We start from the raw sequence: 24964 nt of genomic DNA, 5'->3' as shown, positions 1-24964 counted from the left end.
GGCTGGCATGTAACAAAAAATCAACACCGTACCAACAGATTTAATGGAAATGTGTTTCTTGGCATTTTGCCATTTGAGGGAGCAGGCGACGATCAGATAGAAAACTGTGGATAAATCCCAAATGGCATCTTATTCCCTTTATAGTGCTCTACATTTGACCAGAGCCTGATAGAGCTTTGGTCAAAAGTAGTGCACTATAAAGGGAATAGGGTGGCATTTGAGACGCACCCACTGTCTAATTGTGTTCAGAGAGTGTCTTGCAGTGCTACTCTCAAGGACAGTGAACATGGTAGGAACAGAACACGGAATAAGGCCATCTGACAGCAGGCTGCTCTAGCACCGTCACGTTTACAAACAGCAATAACCCTGAACGCAACTCCCCCAATTTAACCAACAGTAGTCTGAAAAGGAGAGCACACAGCCATGAATATGGTCATTACCAGGCAGACACAGACGGTTTAACAGACAAATAAACTCCAATGAATTACAGAGGTACTGGAAAGAGGCAACTGGCTAAAGTTAAGGGACTGACAATAATAATAATAATATAATATAATATGCCATTTAGCAGACGCTTTTATCCAAAGCGACTTACAGTCATGCGTGCATACATTATTATTTTTTTTTGTGTATGGGTGGTCCCGGGGATCGAACCCACTACCTTGGCGTTACAAGCGCCGTGCTCTACCAGCTGAGCTACAGAGGACCACAATACATATATCAAACTGAAGACTGTAGTTACTTGCATCGAGCATCCAGACTAGATTTAGTATATGGATAGGTCAAATGGAAATGAGGAGTGGTGATTGAAATTCAGTCCTCAGACAATGAGAACATGCTGCAAGCTGAACACAGCTGTTATGGAGTGTGTTCAAAATGCAGCCCTCACTTTCCCAAGGCCAGCGCCATGAAAGAGGATCACTTCAAAGGAACTTGTAAACAAAGGCGAGCCCATTTCAATCTGCCCATCAAATAGCTAGATAATCAGCTAAAAATAAAAAGGACCTTGTCTCCTCGATTCTCATTTAATGAGGACCGCTGTATGAGGGGCCACAGCCAGTGATTTTTTTTGTATCAAAATAAAATATTAATGTAGGAAAATAAATGTAAAATTACATCTAATTTGGTGCGGAAGAAGGCTGGATAAAGGTCTTGCAGATAGCGCCATGTATACAGCACCATCTAGAGCTGTCGAGGGACGTCTACTATTGCCTTATGTGTCTCTGTGTTCCTGTCATTATGCATTCATATCAAAAGGTCAGTGGTAATCGCTACTAAATGCCTTTGAAACTGCTTTGCATGGCACACTTTTACTAACAACGGAAAAGTTCAGAATCTCAACAAGCTCAAGCTCCAAGAAGAGCATGTCAAGGCTGAGGCAAAAGAAATGAAAACAAACATTCTGTGAGGTAAAAAGCTGCTTACTAAAGCAACGTGACAGCCTATTCCACCACAGTCACACAACTCCAGCTCTACAGACTAGATACTACACACTAGACTAGACGATTACACACTAGCCAACTACACCAGTGGTGGCTGGTGAGCAGAGATATAGCAGGACGGGCTAATTTTCTTGGCACACTACGCACTAGGCTACTACACACTAGGACCTCCACTAGATAGTACAGTACTGACCTGCGGTGGCCCATGCAGGAAGACAGCCCCTACAGAATGTAATCAGTTGGGCTGTAGTACAGCTTCCTAAACACCTCCAGCCGGGTGAAGTTCCTCAGGACCCAGGTTTGCAAGGGGCTACTATTACAGTACTCCACCGTGGGGCCCCAAGTACCGTCCTCCAGCCTGCTGATGGTCAGACACGACTGGGTGATGATGTGGAGGAACGTGTGCTTCTGCGGATGGACATCCGGATGGAGGACGGACATGTCATGGATGGACAAGAGGAGATGGGAGTGAGTGAGAATCGCTAGGACAGAGCCAGGACTCAGGCCAGGCAGGACCAACAAGATCATCAACAGTACTGTATACTTCCATTCCAAAAAAAACACAATGCTACACAACCCATCTAATGGAGGACAAAGGTTACAGTTGGACCATGTTGGAGTGTTGCTCAGAATGGAACCAACTTTGCCAACAATCAGAAAATCTTCAACCAGATTTCCTAGTTTGATAGAAGTGGATGGGACTTGTGGTGTGGTGGGACTGATATTCTACAGTCCTAAAAGATGAGCAGGGAGGTATTGAGAATAGAGGTGAGTAGAGAGATGGCTCTGACCAGTGCTTGAATTGGTCCGGTACACACTGGTACTGAGTACCGGCAAGTCAAATGTTCTACTGCTTGAGTACTGGCTTTAAAATATTGCAGCGTTTTTGCACCTTAATATAAACGAGTACCCAAAGTGAGTACTGACACCTAATTCAGTCCACTTCAAGCACAGGCTCTGACCACCTGGAATATGGAGAATATGTAAAAGTCAGGTATTTCTCTCTCTACGATGCTGAAATTTATGACCATATGAAATGTTAATGGTACAGCTGGGATCAGCAGTATCGCCCATCACACTGTTGCTAAAAATAACCAGGCCATTGACAGTGGCATTGAAACCCCACCCCTGTATATGTCAGGGACATGAATTATTCATGTTTCATATTACATATGTAACTAAAGTAAAAAGCGTAATAGCTGGATCTCTCCCAGGGGTTGTACAGGAATAGATGGGAGCTTTTCAAAGTTAACAGTGACATGAGAGATCTTAATCACTGACAGGTGACACCATAATCGAGCAGGTAGAACATATGAATGTGTCCCAGTGGAAGAAATATATTTATATTAATTGCTCATATTAAGGCTACTTTGAGAATACACAATTGTCATGGCCTACATTTTCCCTATGGGAATTCAAATGCTTTATTGTTGGTGCTACCTGTTTCAAAGTCTGATGCACATCAAAATGGCACTTGTACTAGAATAGATGATTTGCATGATAGATATATTATGGAGATACAGTTGATGTCGGAAGTTTACATACACTTAGGTTGGAGTCATGAAAACTCGTTTTTCAACCACTCCACACATTTCCTGTTAACATACTATAGTTTTGGCAAGTCAGTTAAGACATCTACTTTGTGCATGACACAAGTAATTTTTCCAACAATTGTTTACAGACAGATTATTTCACTTATAATTCACTGTATCACAATTCCAGTGGGTCAGAAGTTTACATACACTAAGTTGACTGTGCCTTTAAACAGCTTGGAAAATTCATGGCTTTAGAAGCTTCTGATAGGCTAATTGACATCATTTGAGTCAATTGGAGGTGTACCTTTGGATGTATTTCAAGGCCTACCTTCAAACTTAGTCCCTCTTTGCTTGACATCATGGGAAAATAAAAAGAAATCAGCCAAGACCTCAGAAAAAAAATGGTAGACCTCCACAAGTCTGGTTCATCCTTGGGAGCTATTTCCAAACGCCTGAAGGTACCACGTTCATCTGTACAAACAATAGTGTGCAAGTATAAACACCATGGGACTACGCAGCCGTCATACCGCTCAGGAAGGAGACGCGTTCTGTCTCCTAGAGAAATCAATCCCAGAACAACAGCAAAGGACCTTGTGAAGATGCTGGAGGAAACAGGTACAGTGGGGAAAAAAAGTATTTAGTCAGCCACCAATTGTGCAAGTTCTCCCACTTAAAAAGATGAGAGAGGCCTGTAATTTTCATCATAGGTAAACGTCAACTATGACAGACAAATTGAGAAAAGAAAATCCAGAAAATCACATTGTAGGATTTTTTATGAATTTATTTGCAAATTATGGTGGAAAATAAGTATTTGGTCACCTACAAACAACCAAGATTTCTGGCTCTCACAGACCTGTAACTTCTTCTTTAAGAGGCTCCTCTGTCCTCCACTCGTAACCTGTATTAATGGCACCTGTTTGAACTTGTTATCAGTATAAAAGACACCTGTCCACAACCTCAAACAGTCACACTCCAAACTCCACTATGGCCAAGACCAAAGAGCTGTCAAAGGACACCAGAAACAAAATTGTAGACCTGCACCAGGCTGGGAAGACTGAATCTGCAATAGGTAAGCAGCTTGGTTTGAAGAAATCAACTGTGGGAGCAATTATTAGGAAATGGAAGACATACAAGACCACTGATAATCTCCCTCGATCTGGGGCTCCACGCAAGATCTCACCCGTGGGGTCAAAATGATCACAAGAACGGTGAGCAGAAATCCCAGAACCACACGGGGGGGACCTAGTGAATGACCTGCAGAGAGCTGGGACCAAAGTAACACACTACGCCGCCAGGGACTCAAATCCTGCAGTGCCAGACGTGTCCCCCTGCTTAAGCCAGTACATGTCCAGGCCCGTCTGAAGTTTGCTAGAGTGCATTTGGATGATCCAGAAGAGGATTGGGAGAATGTCATATGGTCAGATGAAACCAAAATAGAACTTTTTGGTAAAAACTCAACTCGTCGTGTTTGGAGGACAAAGAATGCTGAGTTGCATCCAAAGAACACCATACCTACTGTGAAGCATGGGGGTGGAAACATCATGCTTTGGGGCTGTTTTCCTGCAAAGGGACCAGGAAGACTGATCCGCGTAAAGGAAAGAATGAATGGGGCCATGTATCGTGAGATTTTGAGTGAAAACCTCCTTCCATCAGCAAGGGCATTGAAGATGAAACGTGGCTGGGTCTTTCAGCATGACAATGATCCCAAACACACCGCCCGGGCAACGAAGGAGTGGCTTCGTAAGAAGCATTTCAAGGTCCTGGAGTGGCCTAGCCAGTCTCCAGATCTCAACCCCATAGAACATCTTTGGAGGGAGTTGAAAGTCCTTGTTGTCCAGCGACAGCCCCAAAACATCACTGCTCTAGAGGAGATCTGCATGGAGGAATGGGCCAAAATACCAGCAACAGTGTGTGAAAACCTTGTGAAGACTTACAGAAAACGTTTGACCTGTGTCATTGCCAACAAAGGGTATATAACAAAGTATTGAGAAACGTTTGTTATTGACCAAATACTTATTTTCCACCATAATTTGCAAATAAATTCATAAAAAATCCTACAATGTGATTTTCAGGATTTTTTTTTCTCATTTTGTCTGTCATAGTTGACGTGTACCTATGATGAAAATTACAGGCCTCTCTCATCTTTTTAAGTGGGAGAACTTGCACAATTGGTGGCTGACTAAATACTTTTTTTCCCCACTGCACAAAAGTATCTATATCCACAGTAAAACAAGTCCTATATCGACATTACTTGAAAGGCCGCTCAGCAAGGAAGAAGCCACTGCTCCAAAACCGCCATAAAAAAGCCAGACTACGGTTTGCAACTGCACATGGGGACAAAGATCGTACTTTTTGGAGAAATGTCCTCTGGTCTGATGAAACAAAAATAGAACTATTCGGCCATAATGACCATCGTTATGTTTGGAGGAAAAAGGGGGTGCCTTGCAAGTCGAAGAACACCATCCCAACCGTGAAGCACGGGGGTGGCAGCATCATGCTGTGGGGGTGCTTTGCTGCAGGAGGGACTAGTGCATTTCACAAAATAGATGGCATCATGAGGAAGGAAAATTATGTGGATATATTGAAGCAACATCTCAAGACATCAGTCAGGAAGTTAAAGCTTGGTCGCAAATGGGTCTTCCAAATGGACAATGACCCCTAGCATACATCCAAAGTTGTGGCAAAATGGCTTAAGGACAACAAAGTCAAGGTATTGGAGCGGCCATCACAAAGCCCTGACCTCAATCCTATAGAACATTTGTGGGCAGAACTGAAAAAGCGTGTGCTAGCAAGGAGGCCTACAAACCTGACTTAGTTACACTAGCTCTGTCAGGAGGAATGGGCCAAAATTCACCCAACTTATTGTGGGAAGCTTGTGGAAGGCTACCCGAAACGTTTAACCCAAGTTAAACAATTTAAAGGCAATGCTACCAAATACTAATTGAGTGTATGTAAACTTCTGACCCACTGGGAATGTGATGAAAGAAATAAAAGCTGAAATAAATCATTCTCTCTACTATTATTCTGACATTTCACATTCTTAAAATAAAGTGGTGATCCTAACTGACCTAAGACAGGGAATTTTTACTAGGATTAAATGTCAGGAATTGTGAAAAACAGAGTTTAAATGTATTTGGCTAAGGTGTATGTAAACTTCCGACTTCAACTGTATCTAGGAGTGTACTATTCAGTCCTGGATCATTGAAATGAAAACCAATCTGTTGGAATATAATGGGCCATTCAGTAGTGTCTAACATTACTGTCATTTGGTTGCAAAATTCCAGTAACTTTCCCAAAATTCCAGGAATCTTCCACTCAGGATTTCTGAAAAACCAGGGAATTTTGGGAAAGTTACTGGAATTTTGCAACTATGTCTGAGTCAGTGGAGTGCAGTGTGGGACTCACATTTCATTAGGTTCATAACTGGACAGTGGAATCTGATCGGTCCCCTGGTCTGGCTAACAGGTCACATTCCCCAGTGCATTAACATGAACACTCCTATTGACTACTAACATAACGTCACACAGGACTTCACAGACTAATGAGAGAAACACTGGCCTTACAACCACTAAGCACAATATACTACTACCTACCAAACACAGGACTTACAGTATATACACTGTCTACCTTAACTAGATGACAACATTCATGAGAACCAGGTCAGCAAGCTTACCTCAAAATCATATTCCCACTTGCCAACATACTGCATGAGATAAGAACATTTTTAATAAATGGGGAATATTATGGGCTGCAATGTGCACAGCGTAACAGAATGATGGCTATTGTTCAGGATTTGAACAGAAGCCCAACTCCTGACATGTACCACCCTCTGGTGGCTCAAAACAATCATAACATTTTTTACAAAATACGTTTTTTATGTATTAGTACAGGTGTGTCATTATAAATATGAAATATCTTGCTATGTAATAGTGAAGAAATTCCTCAGGACAATCAGTGTGTGGCAAAGGCGTCATAATCCCAGTTACAACACTCCTGTCAAGACTCACACAGTACAATACAGGAGGAGTCTTGGTCTTACCTCTGCGTCATACTCAAACATCTGATTCCCCTTCATTTGATGACACTTCAGCATGACCACAGGGCCATGGGGACGAGACACGTCCAGACACAGGTCATCTGTCCGGATCTCCTTATCAGCCGTGTACGAGAACACCTGGCAGAGAAAACGAGACGGTCATATACCTACTAGTCTCTCTCCTAAGCCCTATTCGCACCGGGCTAGTATTACTATAGAACGTTGGTTCTGTAATTATTACCCCAGCATATCCGTTTTTCCAGTGGACAATTCGGACAGGATTAGTTTTACCAAACTGCCCCTGTTGTTTTTTTTTTTTTTTCCTCATTCAAAATTGACCGTTATGACAGAATCCTGGAGGCTCTTTTAGGCGTGAAGATATTTCAAATGTCTAGGGATAGCCTAATATTGGCCTAATGGCCTTCAGTTCGGTGAAAATCAAAATAATAATGCATGTCAATAAGAACCCTGAACTCTAACCTATGCAGACATTTTAATTGCCTGACGTATTTGGCAATTTATCACTTCACTGGCACAATATCATCCACTTCATCTTTTAAAAGAGAAGTATGGCACTGGAACGTTGATATGTGACAAAACAGATCATTCGTCTGTAGGCTACGTGCATAGCATTTTGTTTTAAGCATCAATTTGTTCCCATGTTCTTACCCAAACTGGGTGCAGCACCTGTTAAACTCTGTAATATCCCTCAAAACACAGGGATGACGATTTGCACGGGATAAGTATTATCAGAGGACCTGGGAGTTTGCCAGACAACAGTAGGTTTTTAGGGCTGGGATAATAACCTTCCTAACAAGCATAAATTACTGACATGGCAGATTCAGACAGGACTAATTCTGGTAACTTTCCACAATTCTGAGGTTTTCTAGAAATCCTTGCTTGAGGATTGTGGATTTCCTGCTAATTCCCTCCTGATTCAGTGAATCTTCCAATTGGGATTTCTGGAAAACCTAGGAACTTTGGGAAAGGTATTTTGCAAGACTAACTCTATAGCGCTCTCCTCTTTCTGCGGTCTCCTTACCTGATTCCCACCCATGCCATGGCAGTTGAAGAAGCCAACTTTCTCGTTTTCCTTTCTACCCATGTTGTCCACACACTGGTTCGTTTCAACATTTCTGATCTAGGGGTAGAAAGGAGTAAAAAAAACATTGGATTCATAATTACCATCCTTCCATCCACCCTGGAATATTTACAGCTAACAAAAGCCACTGCTTATAGAGGAAGAAGAAATGGCGTCCCTCTCATCAAACACTGGCACTTAATTTCCAGGTGACAAAATTAAAAGCCCCTGCTTCTTGTCTCTGTGGCCCAGATGTCAAATCTAATTAAATATTTACTGTTCAATAAAAGAAGCAATCTAAACTCATTACCTATATTTCACCAGTGATGTAAGTCATAATTAGGGACCGTGCTCAGCAACGCAAATGGCTGCATAAATCAGATCTGTGGTGATCTAAGTATTACCGCAAGTTCCCACCCCAAATTATTATTTAATGAGCCATCTAATATCTAACTAACATACTCATAGAGGCTGGGCATGCTCTATATGCTAGGTGTTGTATAACCTGCTTACTATGCAGGAATGGTATCGTTCCTAATTAAATGATATAAAAGCTAATGACTAGGGCTGTTAAAAGTGGGACGTGTGCTACGGAGTGAGTCAATCATGGAGCAGACGGCGGGAGGGCAGGAGAGGGGAAGGGAAGACTGAGGGTGCTGCTGCTGCTGCTGTAGTTCCATGCCATAGACAGCTTTTACTGCAGTACATTGGATGTAGGCTGTAAAATCCTGAAGCCTCAGCAGAATTCAACTTGGGGATTACAACCTCATCTCTCCAAACTCCCAACCAGTCACATTATTTTACATGCTCTCTATCAATCATGGCCTCCCTTTTTTATTGGCATACTGTATGTTATCAAGACCATTCCCCTCTTTGCCTGGTGCTAACCTGTTATCTAGAATGTTGTTAGCCAACTCTATCCTGTGCTTGGGTTTGAAACCACAACTAAACACATTAGGTTATTTATCGTCGAGTTTCAATGGTTGGAATATCCAGGTCTTCTGACTCACTTTTGATATCAAACAGATGATCTGCGTTGCAAATGACACCCTATTCCCTATGGCCCATGTTAAAAGTAGTACACTGTATAGGGAATAGGGTGCCATTTGGGATTTATCCAGGGTCATGAGAGGTGCATTGGGCTGCAGTATCTGAAAGACTTCATACTTCACCAAGTGAGTAGTATCTCCTGGGGATCTGAGAGTCGGGGTAGACGTTCTCCAGGTACCAGGAGAAGGGTTTACACTGCAGAGCTTCACGCAGGGTCTTACGAGAGGACACATCTCCATAGTCCACCCGGGCCACACCTGCAACACAAACCAAGACCAGGGGCCATATGTATCGAGCATGTCAGACTGGTAGTGCTGATCTAGGATCAGTTTGGATTTTTAGATTATAATGAATGGACAGAGGAGACCTGATCCTAGATCATCACTTCTACTTTGAGATGCTTGATACGTACAGCACCTGGTTCAAGTACAGAGACACATGCATTGAAATATCAGCAAAAGACAACAAGAACCCTTACTGCTTACAAGCAACACCCTTTTGGTTGGTGGGTGTGGCAGCTGTGGCTGCAACGCCAAAGCTGTACACTAGAGGGACTCTCTCCATCAATACATGTTCAGTGGCTGACAATAGTCTAGAAAATGAAAAGCCCTGCACTTCAATTGTCAAGGTTATGTTTGATGTTTTGCAAAAAGTATCATCCATAGAGGAATGTGAATTCTTGGAGAATGACTCATAATTTTATCAACAAAGTCAAATAATCAGTGCCAGATTATTGTATCACACCCAATTTAAGACTTCCAAAACACATCCTGCTTGTCCCTTTATTAGCCCACTGCAAAAAAGGGTTATTAAAAGAGAAAGTGCTAACATTGGTTTTGTTTTCAGCATAACCATCGGTGAGAGAAGAGCCCGCAAGCCCATTCAATCCGACCGGCAGGAGTGAAAAAAAGCAAAAATGTTATTTTGGGTTAAAAAAAACACTCCAGGCCACACTTGAACATCTAAAAATACACTGAACAAAAATATAAACGCAACATGTAAAGTGTAAAGTCCCATGTTTCATGAGCTGAAATAAAAGATCCCAGAAATGTTCTATACGCACAAAAAGCTTATTTCAAAATAATCCATCCACTTGACAGGTGTGGCATATCAAGAAGCTGATTAAACAGCATGATCATTACACAGGTGCACCTTGTGCTGGAGTCAGTAAAAGGCCACTGTGCAGTTTTGTCACAGATGTCTCAAGTTTTGAAGCAGCATGCAATTGGCATGTTGACTGCAGGAGTGTCCACCAGAGCTGTTGCCAGCGAATGTAATGTTCATTTCTCTATCATAAATCGTTTTACAGAATTTGGCAATATGTCCAACCGGCCTCACAACCGCAGACCACGTGTAACCACACCAGCCCAGGACCTCCACATCTGGCTTCTTCACCTACGGGATCGTCTGAGACCAGCCACCCGGACAGCTGATGAAACTGAGAAGTATTTCTGGCTGTATAAAAGCCCTTTTGTGGGGAAAAACTCAGTCTGATTGGCTGGGCCTGGCTCCCCAGTGGGTGAGCCTATGACTTACCAGGCCCACCCACGGCTGCGACCCTGCACAGTCATGTGAAATCCATAGAATTTATTTCAATTTCCTTATATGAACTGTAACTCAGTAAAATCGTTGACATTTTGGCATTTTGCGTTTACATTTTTGTTCAGAATAGATAGAAATTATGTAGAAATGATAATGGACCTATATATTTTCAAATAACTGCCCTTTTTCTGTCCCGCAAGCAAAAAACGTTTGCCCACTCCTGATAAAGGGAATAGGGTGCCATTTGGGACACACCCTAACAGTGGAGCTGGCCTGACCTGATCATCCCCTGTAATATCCTGGAGGAGCAGACACTCAATGCCAACCGGGCTAAATTAGACAGGGAGGCTCATCTATCACAGCCCCAGTACTGTCTCTCTCTCTCTCTCTCTGCTGCCTGCCTGCAGCCTTCAGAGGATACTGTGAGTATGCTTTTTCAGGAATCACTTAGGGTACTGGGCCCCCCCCCCTATTCCTCAGAAGACAGACTAAAGAGCATTCTGGAAACTTGGAAAGGGTGCCTTTCATGCAAAATGTAACTAGATAATGGCGAGGCACTGCATAAATCTAATCTCATAACTTGGCTCCAACATTACTTGGATACTCAACTGCCAATCTCTTGCCAATCCTATTGCGTCGCTAGGCTGTGGTGACAACATTGTTTGAGCTTCCCATGAGATCATGAACAGCAACGTCTCCCATGAATATGTGAACGCAATTTCAGGAAATCTTCAGTCGAACATCTTGAAAGATACTTAGTACAGTGCTTTCCAATGAATAAAAGATCAGAGAAAGTGTGGAGAAATGCAGTTGAACATAGGACAATGCCCTGCCTTGTTTGGCATGTCAAGAGCAGCATAGAAACTTAATGGAAGACTATTGCAAGGAACAGTAGAGCAAAGACATACTGTACTTGAGACTCAGTGAGACCATGAGGAGAAGCAACATGAGCCAGACTAGGGAGGTCAAATATAGCAAGATACAGTACAGGTTGCTTCCCTTTCAAACTATTTTGTTACATATACTCTAGTTACAGAGCTCATGGCATACAGTACAGTAATGAGGAATTGACTGTGGAATTAAAAATCTGGAGGATATTCCTATAAGTGATACAGTGCCTTGCAAAAGTATTAAACCCCCTTGGCGTTTTTCCTACTTTGTTGCATTACAACTTGTAATTTAAATTGATTTTTATTTGGATTTCATGTAATGGACATACACAAAATAGTCAAAATTGATGAAGTGAAATGAAAAAAAGAACTTGTTATTCGAACAAATAATTAACGGAAAAGTGGTGCGTGCATATGTATTCACCCCCTTTGCTATGAAGCCCTTAAATAAGATCTGGTGCAACCAATTACCTTCACAAGTCACATAATTAGTTCAATAAAGTCCACCTGTGTGCAATCTAGGTGTCACATGATCTGTCACATGATCTCAGCATATATACACCTGTTCTGAAAGGCCCCAGTGTCTGCAACACCACTAAGCAAGGGGCACCACCAAGCAAGCGGCACCATGAATACCAAGGAGCTCTCCAAACAGGTCAGGGACAAAGTTGTTTGAACATCCCACAGAGCACCATTAAATCCATTATTAAAAAGTGGAAAGAATATGGCACCACAACAAACCTGCCAAGAGAGGGCCGCCCACCAGAACTCACGCATCCAGGCAAGGAGGGCAATATTCAGAGAGGCAACAAAGAGATCAAAGATAACCCTGATGACGCTGCAAAGCTCCACAGCGGAGATTGGAGTATCTGTCCATAGGATCACTTTAAGCCGTACACTCCACAGAGCTGGGCTTTACGGAAGAGTGGCCAGAAAAAAGTCATTGCTTAAAGAAAAAAATAAGCAAACACGTTTGGTGTTCGCCAAAAGGCATGTGGGAGACTCCCCAAACATATGGAAGAAGGTGCTCTGGTCAGATGAGACTAAAATTGAGCTTTTTGGCCATCAAGGAAAACGCTATGTCTGGCGCAAACCCAACACCTCTCATCACCCAGAGAACACCATCCCCACAGTGAAGCATGGTGGTGGCAGCATCATGCTGTGGGGATGTTTTTCATTGGCAGGGACTGGGAAACTGGTCAGAATTGAAGGAATGATGGATGGCGCTAAATACAGGGAAATTCTTGAGGGAAACCTGTTTCAGTGTTCCAGAGATTATAGGCTGGGACGGAGGTTCACCTTCCAGCAGGACAATGACCCTAAGCGTACTGCTAAAGCAACACTCGAGTGGTTTAAGGGGAAACATTTAAATGTCTTGGAACGGCCTAGTCAAAGCCCAGACCTCAATCCAATTGAGAATCTGTGGTATGACTTAAAAGATTGCTGTACACTAGCGGAACCCATCCAACTTGAAGGAGCTGGAGCAGTTTTGCCTTGAAGAATGGGCAAAAATCCCAGTGGCTAGATGTGCCAAGCTTATAGAGACATACCCCCAAGAGACTTGATACTGTAGTTGCTGCAATAAGTGGCTTTACAAAGTATTGACTGTAGCTAACCAACAACTGTAACAATGCATGAGAGACAACAGGCGCTCATTGTGCAAATGTATTTATGTTTTCAATAAACATTGAGACTAAATATAGCCCAGCTATCACATTTGGTTCCTTGGAAGTTGTGGGAACGTACTGTACGTTTTTAGTTTCCCATTGGTTTTGGGAACGAAGACATGTGTTTCCTGACTAGTAAAACTGAACGTTTTTTAATTGTTCTGAGAACGGAAGTGAACATTTCACCTGTTCTGGGAACGTGAATTTTTAGGTTGCAGAAAAAGTTTTACTATGGTTCCCTGAAAGTTTTCCTGGGAGGTTTTATTAACATTATAAGACAGGAAATTAAAGGTTATTTGAAGGTAATTAAATAACGTTCTGAGAACATGTTTCAATTAGACTTTTAATAACACTGCTAGCTTAGGTTAACTGTGAACTCCAAGCACACATAGGACACATGGAAATTAATTTGCTTAGGCATTAATCATCCAAACACATTAATATTTTCTTGTGTCATGGCGTCATTGAGCTGGGCATCCTGCACCATACGCAGAACGTTGTGGGAAGGTTGTATGCAAAATAACCATAGGACAACCACACTCTCACCAAACTCTAAGAAACATATGGTTCTCAGAACGTTATGTGCTAGCTGGGAGTTTACATGTCAACAATCTTAGCCAACCCAGTCTGTTTTGCCCCATAGTTGCTCACCAGTCGATTTTGTTGCTAAACAACCAACCAGTCTATACCCAAAATGATAGCTAGAGGCTGATTTCACCTTAAAGTACTTGCTCAGAGCTCAGCGATTTACACTGAGACCATATGCATTGCCACTCCATCAGACCTGAGTTTAACTAGTATTTGAAATATTTTACAACGCTTTAAAGTTTGCTTTAGTCTGCCTGGAGTGCCAGGTGGGCGGGGTTTGACGTTTTCCTATAATTCTATTGGTTCCATTGCGCCAGGAAACTCCCCACTGGGCACACACTGGTTGAATCAACGTTGTTTCCACGTCATTTCATGAAATGACGTTGAACCAACATGAAATTGACGTTGAATTGACGTCTGTGCCCAGTGGGTCCATCAATCCCAGCTTATTTTAAATGATTTCAAATAGTATTTGAACCCAGGTTTGCATTCCCACTCCATATGCATTCCCACCCGCTGAGAGACAACAGGTTAAAATGGAAGCGTGGTAGCATACCTGGTGATATGATGTAGAAGAAGTCTTTGAAGCCGTCCATCCACACCTCAGCCAATCGCCTGTTGTTCTTGTTGATGACTTGGCCCGTTCCCCCAGGGAAGCTGTATGGGGTGGCCTTCCGGAACACATGACCCACGTGGGAACATGTTATAATCTCCAGCGAGCCGCCACACTGCCAGATCTGCACACACAAGTGGTCACACACACACAAGTGGTCACACACACATACACAAATGCATGCAAGTACACACGCGCGCACACACACACACATGCTAATCATGGCTACCCGGAATATTTGCACTGCCCCCCCACCCCATCCTTTTTACGCTGCTGCTACTCTGTTAAGTATTTATGCATAGTCACTTTAACTATACCCACATGTACATATTACCTCAACTACCTCAACTAGCCGGTGCCCCCGCACATTGACTATGCAACGGTACCCCCCTGTATATATAGCCTCCCTACTGTCACTTTATTTTACTGTATATATAGCCTCCCTACTGTCACTTTATTTTACTTCTGCTCTTTTTTTCTCAACACTTTTTTGTTGTTGTTTTATTCTTACTTTTTTTGTTTAAAATAAATGCACTGTTGGTTAAGGGCTGTAAGTAAGCATTTCACTGTAATGTCTGCACCTGTTGTATTCGGCGCATGTGACCAATAAAATTTGATTTGATTTGATTTGATTTGACATAATCATTGTCATAATAACCCAGCAGAGCCCTCTATTCTTAACCACTCACCCTGAAAGACATCTCCAAGTTCTCTCCACCCCAAATGTCCATCCCTGGATCATATGTTCCTATTTCTTCAAAATATGTCCGGTCAATAGAAAATAACCCTCCAGCCATAGTAGGGGTTCTGTAAGAGAAAAACAATGAGAGTGGATAAAGAAATACATTTTACAAGAGACACCTTTCTTACAAAGTGAGAAACAGATCAGCTTACAAATAATCAATATCATACAGTAATATTGCTGAACAATATTGCTCAATGTCTGGGGGCAGAATCTCTGCTTTATTTGCTTCGGAAATAAGACAGCAAGATATGATTAATCGCCTAGCTCTTCATCAAACAAATTAGCACTTTGGACACTACTATTTCACACAATAAAAACCTGACCTAGACTGACAATCTCAGTGCAAAAATGACTATTTCATTCTTTGATCCACTCTCTGCCGTTTCCATTCTGCTAAAGAGAAGCAAACAGACACAGCTAGGTCTTGGAGATGATTATCTTCTTTTAAGATAATGAAAATCTGATTTATGAAGCATTGAGTGACACCATCATAATACCATGTTGTTGCTCTGTCCAATAAAATATAATTGATGGAGAACTTTGTCAATATTTTTGCAGCACCAGCTCCATTGACGCAAGTCCTTCTTTAGTATTTTTTTGTATTCCAAAATGAAACAAGCTACACCATGAAACTACAACTACTGTATCAAATAACAAACCACAAAAAATTGCCTCGCAGCTAGGTCAGTATAATACAGATATCCAATCTATTGCTATCTCTAAATGATGACAGCTTTGACAGCTATCGGAGAAGAGCGCTTCTAAAGAAATCCACACCAATGATGTCAGCTCTGCAACTTCCCAGCACTACAAACAACCTATTCTCAGCTGAAATGAGAAAGCTAGAGCTTACATTTGTTGTCTTATGAGTCTTTTCAGTAAACTGTTCTTTAATGTTACAGTCCTCCCCTTGCTGCCTCTGACTCACCAGCCCCTGGCTTGACAGCACTGCACAGTGATAACAAAGTATGCATCCCAAATGGTACCCTATTCCCTTTATAGCCCTCAAACTCAACTCTGGACCTCCAAGCCAGTTCCACTGCATTTTTTCATTGTTCCCCTCTAATCAGGGACTGATTTAGATCTGGGACACCAGGTGTGTGCAATTAATTATCAGGTAGAACAGAAAACCAGCAGGCTCCAGACCTCGTATGGTAAGAGTTGAGCACCCCTGCTTTATAGTGCACTATTTTTTACAAAAGTAGGGCACTATAAAATGAATAGGGTGCCAAATAAACTATTTTCAACTCGGGCACAGATAAAGGCATGTACAGTATGTGTCTTGTGTGTACCTGAGAGGTAATGTCCTGTCCCCTTTGCGCCTGTCCATTTCTCTCTGAGGCACGGGGTACCAACGGAAATTCAGCTTCCAGTTGAATCCTCCGTAGGTCATGTCTGAGCCTGCCATGTATTCAAACGTCTCGTCGCTGATCACATCGATTATAGGACACACCACAGATCTCCTAAACAACCATGGAAAGAAATATAAGGCATTCATTTGACAAGAAATACAGAGAGAGCCTAAACAACCATGGAGGAATCGAAAGCATTAGTTTTACAGGAAATAGTGAAAGAAAGCCCTAAAAAAATTACTTTGTAGAACTGTGATGCAGTCTCTACAATTAATTTACTTTCTTCCCTTAAACCCCAAAAATGTGTGTTATTTCCGATAATAATATTCCATGTCTGGTTATATTAAACTGCTTGGCTGGCAGAGCCAACAGCATTAATTCATCAACAAAATAAATAATAAATGAATCATAATTTACTAAACTAATGGTGCCATAACTGTTCATTCTTCAGGTGAGCGCCGTGAGAAATGAAAATAGCTAACTGCTGACCATGCATTTCTATAGCGGTGGCATTATCCCCAGCTTCATTATGAGATTATTTCAATATTAGTAAATCATCGGCTGGTCCATACTCATTATAAACATATCTATTAGCATAACAACACTGACCGGAGGTAACATAATGGATTATATGCATGTAGATTATGTTGACAATGACAATACAGTATATGGATATATGGGCTCAGACTGTTTTCTTCAGTAGGAGTTTTATAGTAAAGCTGAAGGTAACCCTAAGGCTGCATCTCAAATGGCACCCTATTCCCTAGTGCACTACTTTTGACCAGGGCTCTGGTCAAAAGTAGTGCACTATGTAAGGAAATGCCCTGGTCAAAGCCAGTGTACTGCGTAGGGAATAGGGTGCCATTTGGGACTCAGGGTCTATGTGCTGCAGGGAATTCATTCAACACATCCCCTTCACTCAGCATCCACTTCACTTCCTGGTCTAAATCTAATCAGTCTTTGTGCACTTTTATGCTCCTGCACATACTTTTACACATCAATAAACGTGCAGGGTCATAAAAGTATAATGGCTCTATAATATAATCTCCTCTGTAATACAAAACTAATTTCTGCCTGGCACCTGAGGCAAAATGGGTAAATGTCTGACACCAGATAAGAGAGATACAAGGAGGGGCAAATTAATTTTCAGTCCATCTACATTTTCTCCCTTTTATGTAGAAGGAACCCTTCACCCACCGAACATGCAAGTGCAATCCTGAAACAGGATTAGAATTACCACACTATTACTTTATTAAAATAACCACAGATTCCAAATAATAGGTTTTAAGCCATGCTGTCACTTAAAATAGCCATCATCAACAGATTCAGTGCAATCACATTCAACTGTATCTACTACGGTATAAAGAAGTGACAGACAGCATCATGACAAAACAAGCTGCCACTCAGCTATGGCTGCCTTTGAAAAGAGGCACAACAGCTGTCACGGGCATTGGTGTCGTTGTCTGCTATAAAGTCGAACTAGCGTCTACCATTAACATCAGATCGGTTTTCAGATGACACAGAAGACAAGCGGAATGCTAATGAGTTAGCATCTCAATGAGGCAACAGGAAGAGAACAGAGAGGAGATGATTTGCTATGAGCATCAGCACCACCCATGTCTATCCAGTGCTGTGTGTTCCATTTACATTGAGAGGGGTGATGGTGAATCTCCTTACCGGTCCTCTTTGATCCTGGCCAGCAGAGGCTCCAGCCAGCCCACGGTGCATTCACAGTGGGCGTCCAGGAAGGTGATAACCTGTCCCCGTGTGGCAGCTGCCCCCCTCAGCCTGGCCCGGATCAGCCCCGTTCGCTGCTCCATCCGCAGGACCCGCACAGAAACCTCCAGGGTCCGAGCATAGTTCTCTAACTTCTTTCCCAAGAAGTCTGACAGAAGAGGACACATCAGAGAGGACATGTTTCAAACGGCGAAATAACTAAATTTTTTTGTGTTTTTCCGCGTTCATTCACAGTTATCAAGACACGGGCCGATTTCCTTTCAAATGTGGTATATTATTATCCTTCAATACTAAGAATTGCATGGTTAAACAGACATGTTTCAAACTTCCATAGAACTTCATTATGCAGTGTTGTTTTTCCTATTAATTCACAGTTATCAAGGGCCGATTGTCTTTCAAACTTTAATGTGGTAGATATTATCACCCAATACTAAGAACTGCATGTATTAATCCCAGAGTGCCCCTTTAAACCCAGTGAAGCTAGTTAGTTGATGGTTTAGGTTTAGGCTGGACCCAGCTACAGTACCTCTCTCACTGGCGTCGTCCACCAGTAGGATCTCCTGCAGCAGGTGCCGTGGCGAGCGGTTGATGACACTGTGGACAGTGCGGAGCAGGGTGCTCCACGCCTCGTTGTGGAACACGATCACTATACTTGTGTTGGGGAGATCATCCGAATACACCTTCGTCTTGCAACTAATGGACAGACAACAAGAGTTCTGGTTGAGAGATCAAAATGTGCTGCTACTCCTGATGCTTGTCTACAGTAGAGTTCTATCAACAGTGAGCATAGTTGTGTGACATGCTTGTGGGTGTACAATTTGTGGCTGAAATTTACCTCAGAGCATTGTAACAAAATTAACTGCTTTCAAACAAAGCCAAAGTTGACAAGACTGAGTATACGCTGTGCCAGTGTTTCCCCTAGTGTTTCCCCTAGCAGTGGTGGCAAGGGTAGAGGGGGGTGCATTGCTACTAGACGTTAGCACAACGACATGCTAGGTTTTCCCATAGTTTTCCAGTCATTGATTAAATGACAATCCATTTAAAAGCGCGTCTAGAAATGACATGTATATAGGGGAAACACTGTGCTGTGCTAAATGGCATGCTGCTCCACAGGCTGTGTCCCAAATGGCACCTTATTCCTTATATAGAGCACTACTTTTGACCAAGGCCCATATACAGTGCCTTCAGAATGTATTCACACCCCTTCACTTTTTCCACATTTTGTTGTGTTACAGCCTGAATTTAAAACGGATTACATTGAACTTTTAAAAAAACTGACATACACATAATACCCCATAATGTCAAAGTGGAATGATGTTTTTTGAAATTTTTACTAATTAATTAAAAATGAAAAGCTGAAATGCCTTTAGTCAATAAGTATTCAACCCCTTTTTTATGGCAAGCCTAAATAAGTTCAGGAGAAAAAATGTGCTTAACAAGTCACATAATAAGTTGCATGGACTCATTTTGTGTGCAATAATAGAGTTGAACATGATTTTTGAATGACTACCTCATCTCTGTACCCCACACATACAATTATCTGTAAGGTCCCTCAGTCGAGCAGTGAATTTCAAACACAGATTCAACCACAAAGACCGGGGAGGTTTTCCAATGCCTCACAAAGAAGGGCACTTACTGGTAGATGGGTAAAATCTAAAAAAGGAACCCGCTCAGGGATTTCAACATGAGGCCAATGGTGACTTTAAAACAGTTACAGAGTTTAATGGCTGTGATAGGAGAAAACTGAGGACGGATCAACAACATTGTAGTTACTCCATAATACTAACCTAATTGATATTCCAAAACATGCATCAAGACACTCAAGTAGTACTGCAAAACATGTAGCAAAGCAATTAACTTTTTGTCTTGAATACAAAGTGTTATGTTTGGGGCAAATCCAGTACCACTCTCCATATTTTCAAGCATAGTGGTGGCTGCATCATGTTATGGGTATGCTTGTAATCGTTAAGGACTAGGGAGTTTTTCTGGATAAAAAAAATAAACTGAATGGTGCTATCACAGGCAAAATCCTAGATGAAAACCTGGTTCAGTCTGCTTTCCACCAGACACTGTGAGATTAATTCACCTTTCAGCAGGACAATAACCTAAAACACAAGGCCAAATCTACACTGGAGTTGCTTACCAAGAAGACAGTGAATGTTCCCAAGGGGCCAAGTTACAGTTTTGACTTAAATCTACTTGAAAATCTATGGCAAGATCTGAAAATGGTTGTCTAGCAAAGATCAACAACCAATTTCACAGAACTTGAAGAATAATGGGCAAATGTTGTACAATCCAGGTGTGGAAAGCTCTTAGAGACTTACCCAGAAAGACTGCCAAAGGTGCTTGTACAAAGTATTGACTAAATTAGATATTTCTGTATTTCATTTTAAATTCTGAAAAATCTAATAACATGTTTTCACTTTGTCATTATGGGGTATTGCTTGTAGATAGTTGAGAACAATGTTGAATTCAGGCTGTAACACAACAAAATGTGGAATAAGTCAAAGGGTATGAATACTTTCTGAAGGCACTGCAGGAAATAGGGTGCCATTTGGGACGTAGTCACATACTCCCAGAGATACAGACCAAGGGCAGGGGAAGCCTGTCATGTAGTGTAGATTGTAATGTTAAATAAAGTATGAGGATGGTGCATTAGAGATAGAGAGGAGGCAGCCGGGGTGGAAGTGGGAGGTGACAGGAGGCGACAGGTGAGTGGAGCAGACAGTAGGGTTATCCCATTCACCCCACTACGGGTGACAGGACAGACTGACAGAATGGGAGCACCAGGGTAGCTAGCTACTAGCCACTGAGCGATCATCTTATTTGTTTCAACCACTGGCTACTACACCACACAACAATATCTCTCTCTCACAGTCTTGCAAAGCAAAGCTTATTTCTTTAATAACGTTCCAAGGTGTACTGAGGAAAATATAGAGATGCAATTAGTATGATTATGCAGCTTTGCACTCTCTAGGGGTGAAATAAAATCAATAGATCACAATTTAGATTTACTGTTTGTTTGCTCTCCATTTTGTACAAATTCTTCAATATACTATATGACTAGTTCATTCAAGTGGAATTCATAATTAGCTAAATCTACAAGCATTAAACTTAGCACAATCCTGGTACATGTGTGAAATGGAGTGCATGCAGTGTTCACATATATTGAAAATGTTCCTTTTTGTGATAACTTTTCATATAAAATGCTATAGTAATGTAAGCCCCATGGGGGACAGTCATACAATTGAGTTTCAAGGCAGTAGGTACCAATGTATATTCAATATATAAACAATATAGACAATGTTTACAGCATTGGCATATGCTTACAGTACCAGTCAAAAGTTTGGACACACATACTCAATCAAGGGTTTTTCTTTATTTTTTACCATTTTCTACATTGTAGAATAATAGTGAAGACATCAAAACTATGAAATAACACATATGCAATCATGTAGTACCCCAAAAAGTGTTAAACAAATGAAATTGTATTTTATATTTGAGATTCTTGAAAGTAGCCACCCTTTGCCTTGATGACAGCTTTGCACACTCTTGGCATTCTCTAAACCAGCTTCATGAAGTAGTCACCTGGAATGCATAAAATTTAACAGGTGTGCCTTCTTAAAAGTTAATTTGTGGAATTTCTTTCCTACCTAATGCGTTTGAGCCAATCAGTTGTGTTGTGACAAGGCAGGGGTGGTATACAGAAGATAGACCAAGTCCATATTATGCCAAGAACATCTCAAATAAGCAAAGAGAAACGACAGTCTGTCACACCCTGGCTCTGGGACTCTATTTGTTGAGCCAGGGTGTGTTTATTCTATGTGTTATATGTCTATGTTGGGGGTTCTAGTTTGTTTTATTCTATGTTTGCCTGAGTGACTCCCAATCAGAGGCAACGAGTGTCAGCTGTTGGCTGGTTGTCTCTGATTGGGAGCCATATTTAAACTGTCTGTTTTCCCTTTGTGTTTGGGGGTTCTTGTTCCGTGTTCGGTCATTGATACCGTGGACTTCACGAGTCGTTTCTTGTTTTGTTTATTGTTTCTATTATCACTAAAGATAATAAAGTTAACATGTTCGTTCATCACGCTGCGCATTGGTCTCTCCCTGACGATCGTGACAGAAAAACCCACCATACAAGGACCAAGCAGCGTGTCCAGGAGCAGGCAGCCTGGACATGGGAGGAGATATTGGACGGGAAAGGATCCTGGACTTGGAAGGAGATACAGGCCGGGATGGATCGGCGTCTGTGGGAAGAGACGGTGGAGGCGCGCCGTAGAGAGGAGCAGCGGCGCCAAACGGGTCAACGTCGGACAGGCGAGAGGCAACCCCAGAAATTTTTTAGGGGGGGGCACACGGCATGGACGACGGGGCTGACGGAGGCAGAAAAGGGGCGGATTCAGAAGGCCACCAGGTTACGGGTACACCGCCCTGTACGTCCTGTGCGGATGCCTCACACAGAGTGTGTGAGGGTAGGCATTCAGCCAGGACGGGTTGTGGCCGCTCTTCACTCCAGGTCTCCTATCCGTCTCCACAGCCCGGTTCGGCCTGTTCCTGCTCCTCGCACCAAGCCTACGGTGTGCGTCGCCAGCCCAGTCCGGCCTGTCCCTGCTCCACGCACCAAGCCTACGGTGTGCGTCGCCAGCCCAGTCCGGCCTGTCCCTGCTCCACGCACCAAGCCTACGGTGTGCGTCGCCAGCCCGGTCCGGCCTGTCCCTGCTCCACGCACCAAGTCTACGGTGCGCGTCGCCAGCCCGGCCCGGCCTGTTCCTGCCACTCGCACCAAGTCTACGGTGCGCGTCGCCAGCCCGGCCCGGCCTGTTCCTGCCACTCGCACCAAGTATACGGTGCGCGTCGCCAGCCCGGCCCGGCCTGTTCCTGCCACTCGCACCAAGTATACGGTGCGCGTCGCCAGCCCGGCCCGGCCTGTTCCTGCCACTCGCACCAAGTCTACGGTGCGCGTCGCCAGCCCGGCCCGGCCTGTTCCTGCCACTCGCACTAAGCCAGGGGTGCGAGACATCAGCCTGGTAAGGCCCGTCCCTCCTCCACGCACCAAGCCAGGGGTGCGAGTCGTCAGCCTGGTAAGGCCCGTTCCTCCTTCACGCACCAAGCCAGGGGTGCGAGTCGTCAGCCTGGTAAGGCCCGTTCCTCCTCCACGCACCAGGCCACGGGTGCGCGTCGTCAGTCCGGCACAACCCGTGCCTGGGTCACCGGTGCCTGGGAAGGTACCGGTCAACTGCTCCACTACGGAGCTGAAGCTAACCGCTCCTGCTACGTCCAGTTCAGCTCCAGCCAGCGGGGCCAGACTGGACCAGGGGCGCTATGGGGGGTTTATTGGAGGGTGGTGGTCAAGGCCGGAGCCAGAACCGCCGCCGAGGAGGTATGCCCGCCCAGCCCTCCCCTGTTTTGCTTTAGTTGAGGCGCGGTCGCAGTCCGCGCCTTTAGGGGGGGGTACTGTCACACCCTGGCTCTGGGACTCTATTTGTTGAGCCAGGGTGTGTTTATTCTATGTGTTATATGTCTATGTTGGGGGTTCTAGTTTGTTTTATTCTATGTTTGCCTGAGTGACTCCCAATCAGAGGCAACGAGTGTCAGCTGTTGGCTGGTTGTCTCTGATTGGGAGCCATATTTAAACTGTCTGTTTTCCCTTTGTGTTTGGGGGTTCTTGTTCCGTGTTCGGTCATTGATACCGTGGACTTCACGAGTCGTTTCTTGTTTTGTTTATTGTTTCTATTATCACTAAAGATAATAAAGTTAACATGTTCGTTCATCACGCTGCGCATTGGTCTCTCCCTGACGATCGTGACAGAAAAACCCCACCATACAAGGACCAAGCAGCGTGTCCAGGAGCAGGCAGCCTGGACATGGGAGGAGATATTGGACGGGAAAGGATCCTGGACTTGGAAGGAGATACAGGCCGGGATGGATCGGCGTCCGTGGGAAGAGACGGTGGAGGCGCGCCGTAGAGAGGAGCAGCGGCGCCAAACGGGTCAACGTCGGACAGGCGAGAGGCAACCCCAGAAATTTTTTAGGGGGGGGCACACGGCATGGACGACGGGGCTGACGGAGGCAGAAAAGGGGCGGATTCAGAAGGCCACCAGGTTACGGGTACACCGCCCTGTACGTCCTGTGCGGATGCCTCACACAGAGTGTGTGAGGGTAGGCATTCAGCCAGGACGGGTTGTGGCCGCTCTTCACTCCAGGTCTCCTATCCGTCTCCACAGCCCGGTTCGGCCTGTTCCTGCTCCTCGCACCAAGCCTACGGTGTGCGTCGCCAGCCCAGTCCGGCCTGTCCCTGCTCCACGCACCAAGCCTACGGTGTGCGTCGCCAGCCCAGTCCGGCCTGTCCCTGCTCCACGCACCAAGCCTACGGTGTGCGTCGCCAGCCCAGTCCGGCCTGTCCCTGCTCCACGCACCAAGCCTACGGTGCGCGTCGCCAGCCCGGCCCGGCCTGTTCCTGCCCGCACCAAGTCTACGGTGCGCCGCCAGCCCGCCGGCCTGTTCCCCACCGCACCAAGTCTACGGTGCGCGTCGCCAGCCCGGCCCGGCCTGTTCCTGCCACTCGCACCAAGTCTACGGTGCGCGTCGCCAGCCCGGCCCGGCCTGTTCCTGCCACTCGCACCAAGTCTACGGTGCGCGTGCCAGCGGCGGTGTTCCTGCCCTCACAGGTCGTCGCCAGCCCGGCC

The 24964-nt window shown here is 44.0% G+C and overlaps 1 protein-coding gene across 2 annotated transcripts in view; it reads right to left on the bottom strand.

The window, feature by feature from the left end:
* LOC121536682 (polypeptide N-acetylgalactosaminyltransferase 13) overlaps nucleotides 1–24964 on the bottom strand; it is a 69553-nt gene that overhangs the window by 11642 nt on the left and 32947 nt on the right. Inside the window, exons 4-13 of one of the 2 annotated variants that reach the window (XM_041844116.1) lie at nucleotides 18805–18971; nucleotides 18219–18426; nucleotides 16482–16652; nucleotides 15134–15251; nucleotides 14388–14568; nucleotides 9262–9401; nucleotides 8056–8154; nucleotides 7017–7151; nucleotides 6651–6680; nucleotides 1636–1850 (exon numbers count right to left, since the gene is read on the bottom strand). In XM_041844116.1, the coding sequence (XP_041700050.1) occupies nucleotides 1665–1850; nucleotides 6651–6680; nucleotides 7017–7151; nucleotides 8056–8154; nucleotides 9262–9401; nucleotides 14388–14568; nucleotides 15134–15251; nucleotides 16482–16652; nucleotides 18219–18426; nucleotides 18805–18971 (1435 nt within the window). In that variant the 3' untranslated portion in view covers nucleotides 1636–1664. The remainder of the gene's footprint in view (nucleotides 1–1635; nucleotides 1851–6650; nucleotides 6681–7016; nucleotides 7152–8055; nucleotides 8155–9261; nucleotides 9402–14387; nucleotides 14569–15133; nucleotides 15252–16481; nucleotides 16653–18218; nucleotides 18427–18804; nucleotides 18972–24964) is intronic. The other variant, XM_041844117.1, reaches the window with a different exon arrangement.

This window comes from Coregonus clupeaformis, chromosome 23 (assembly GCF_020615455.1).
Source record: "Coregonus clupeaformis isolate EN_2021a chromosome 23, ASM2061545v1, whole genome shotgun sequence".
NCBI classification, from domain to species: domain Eukaryota; kingdom Metazoa; phylum Chordata; class Actinopteri; order Salmoniformes; family Salmonidae; genus Coregonus; species Coregonus clupeaformis.
This window is presented reverse-complemented; position numbering and strand designations above follow the sequence as displayed.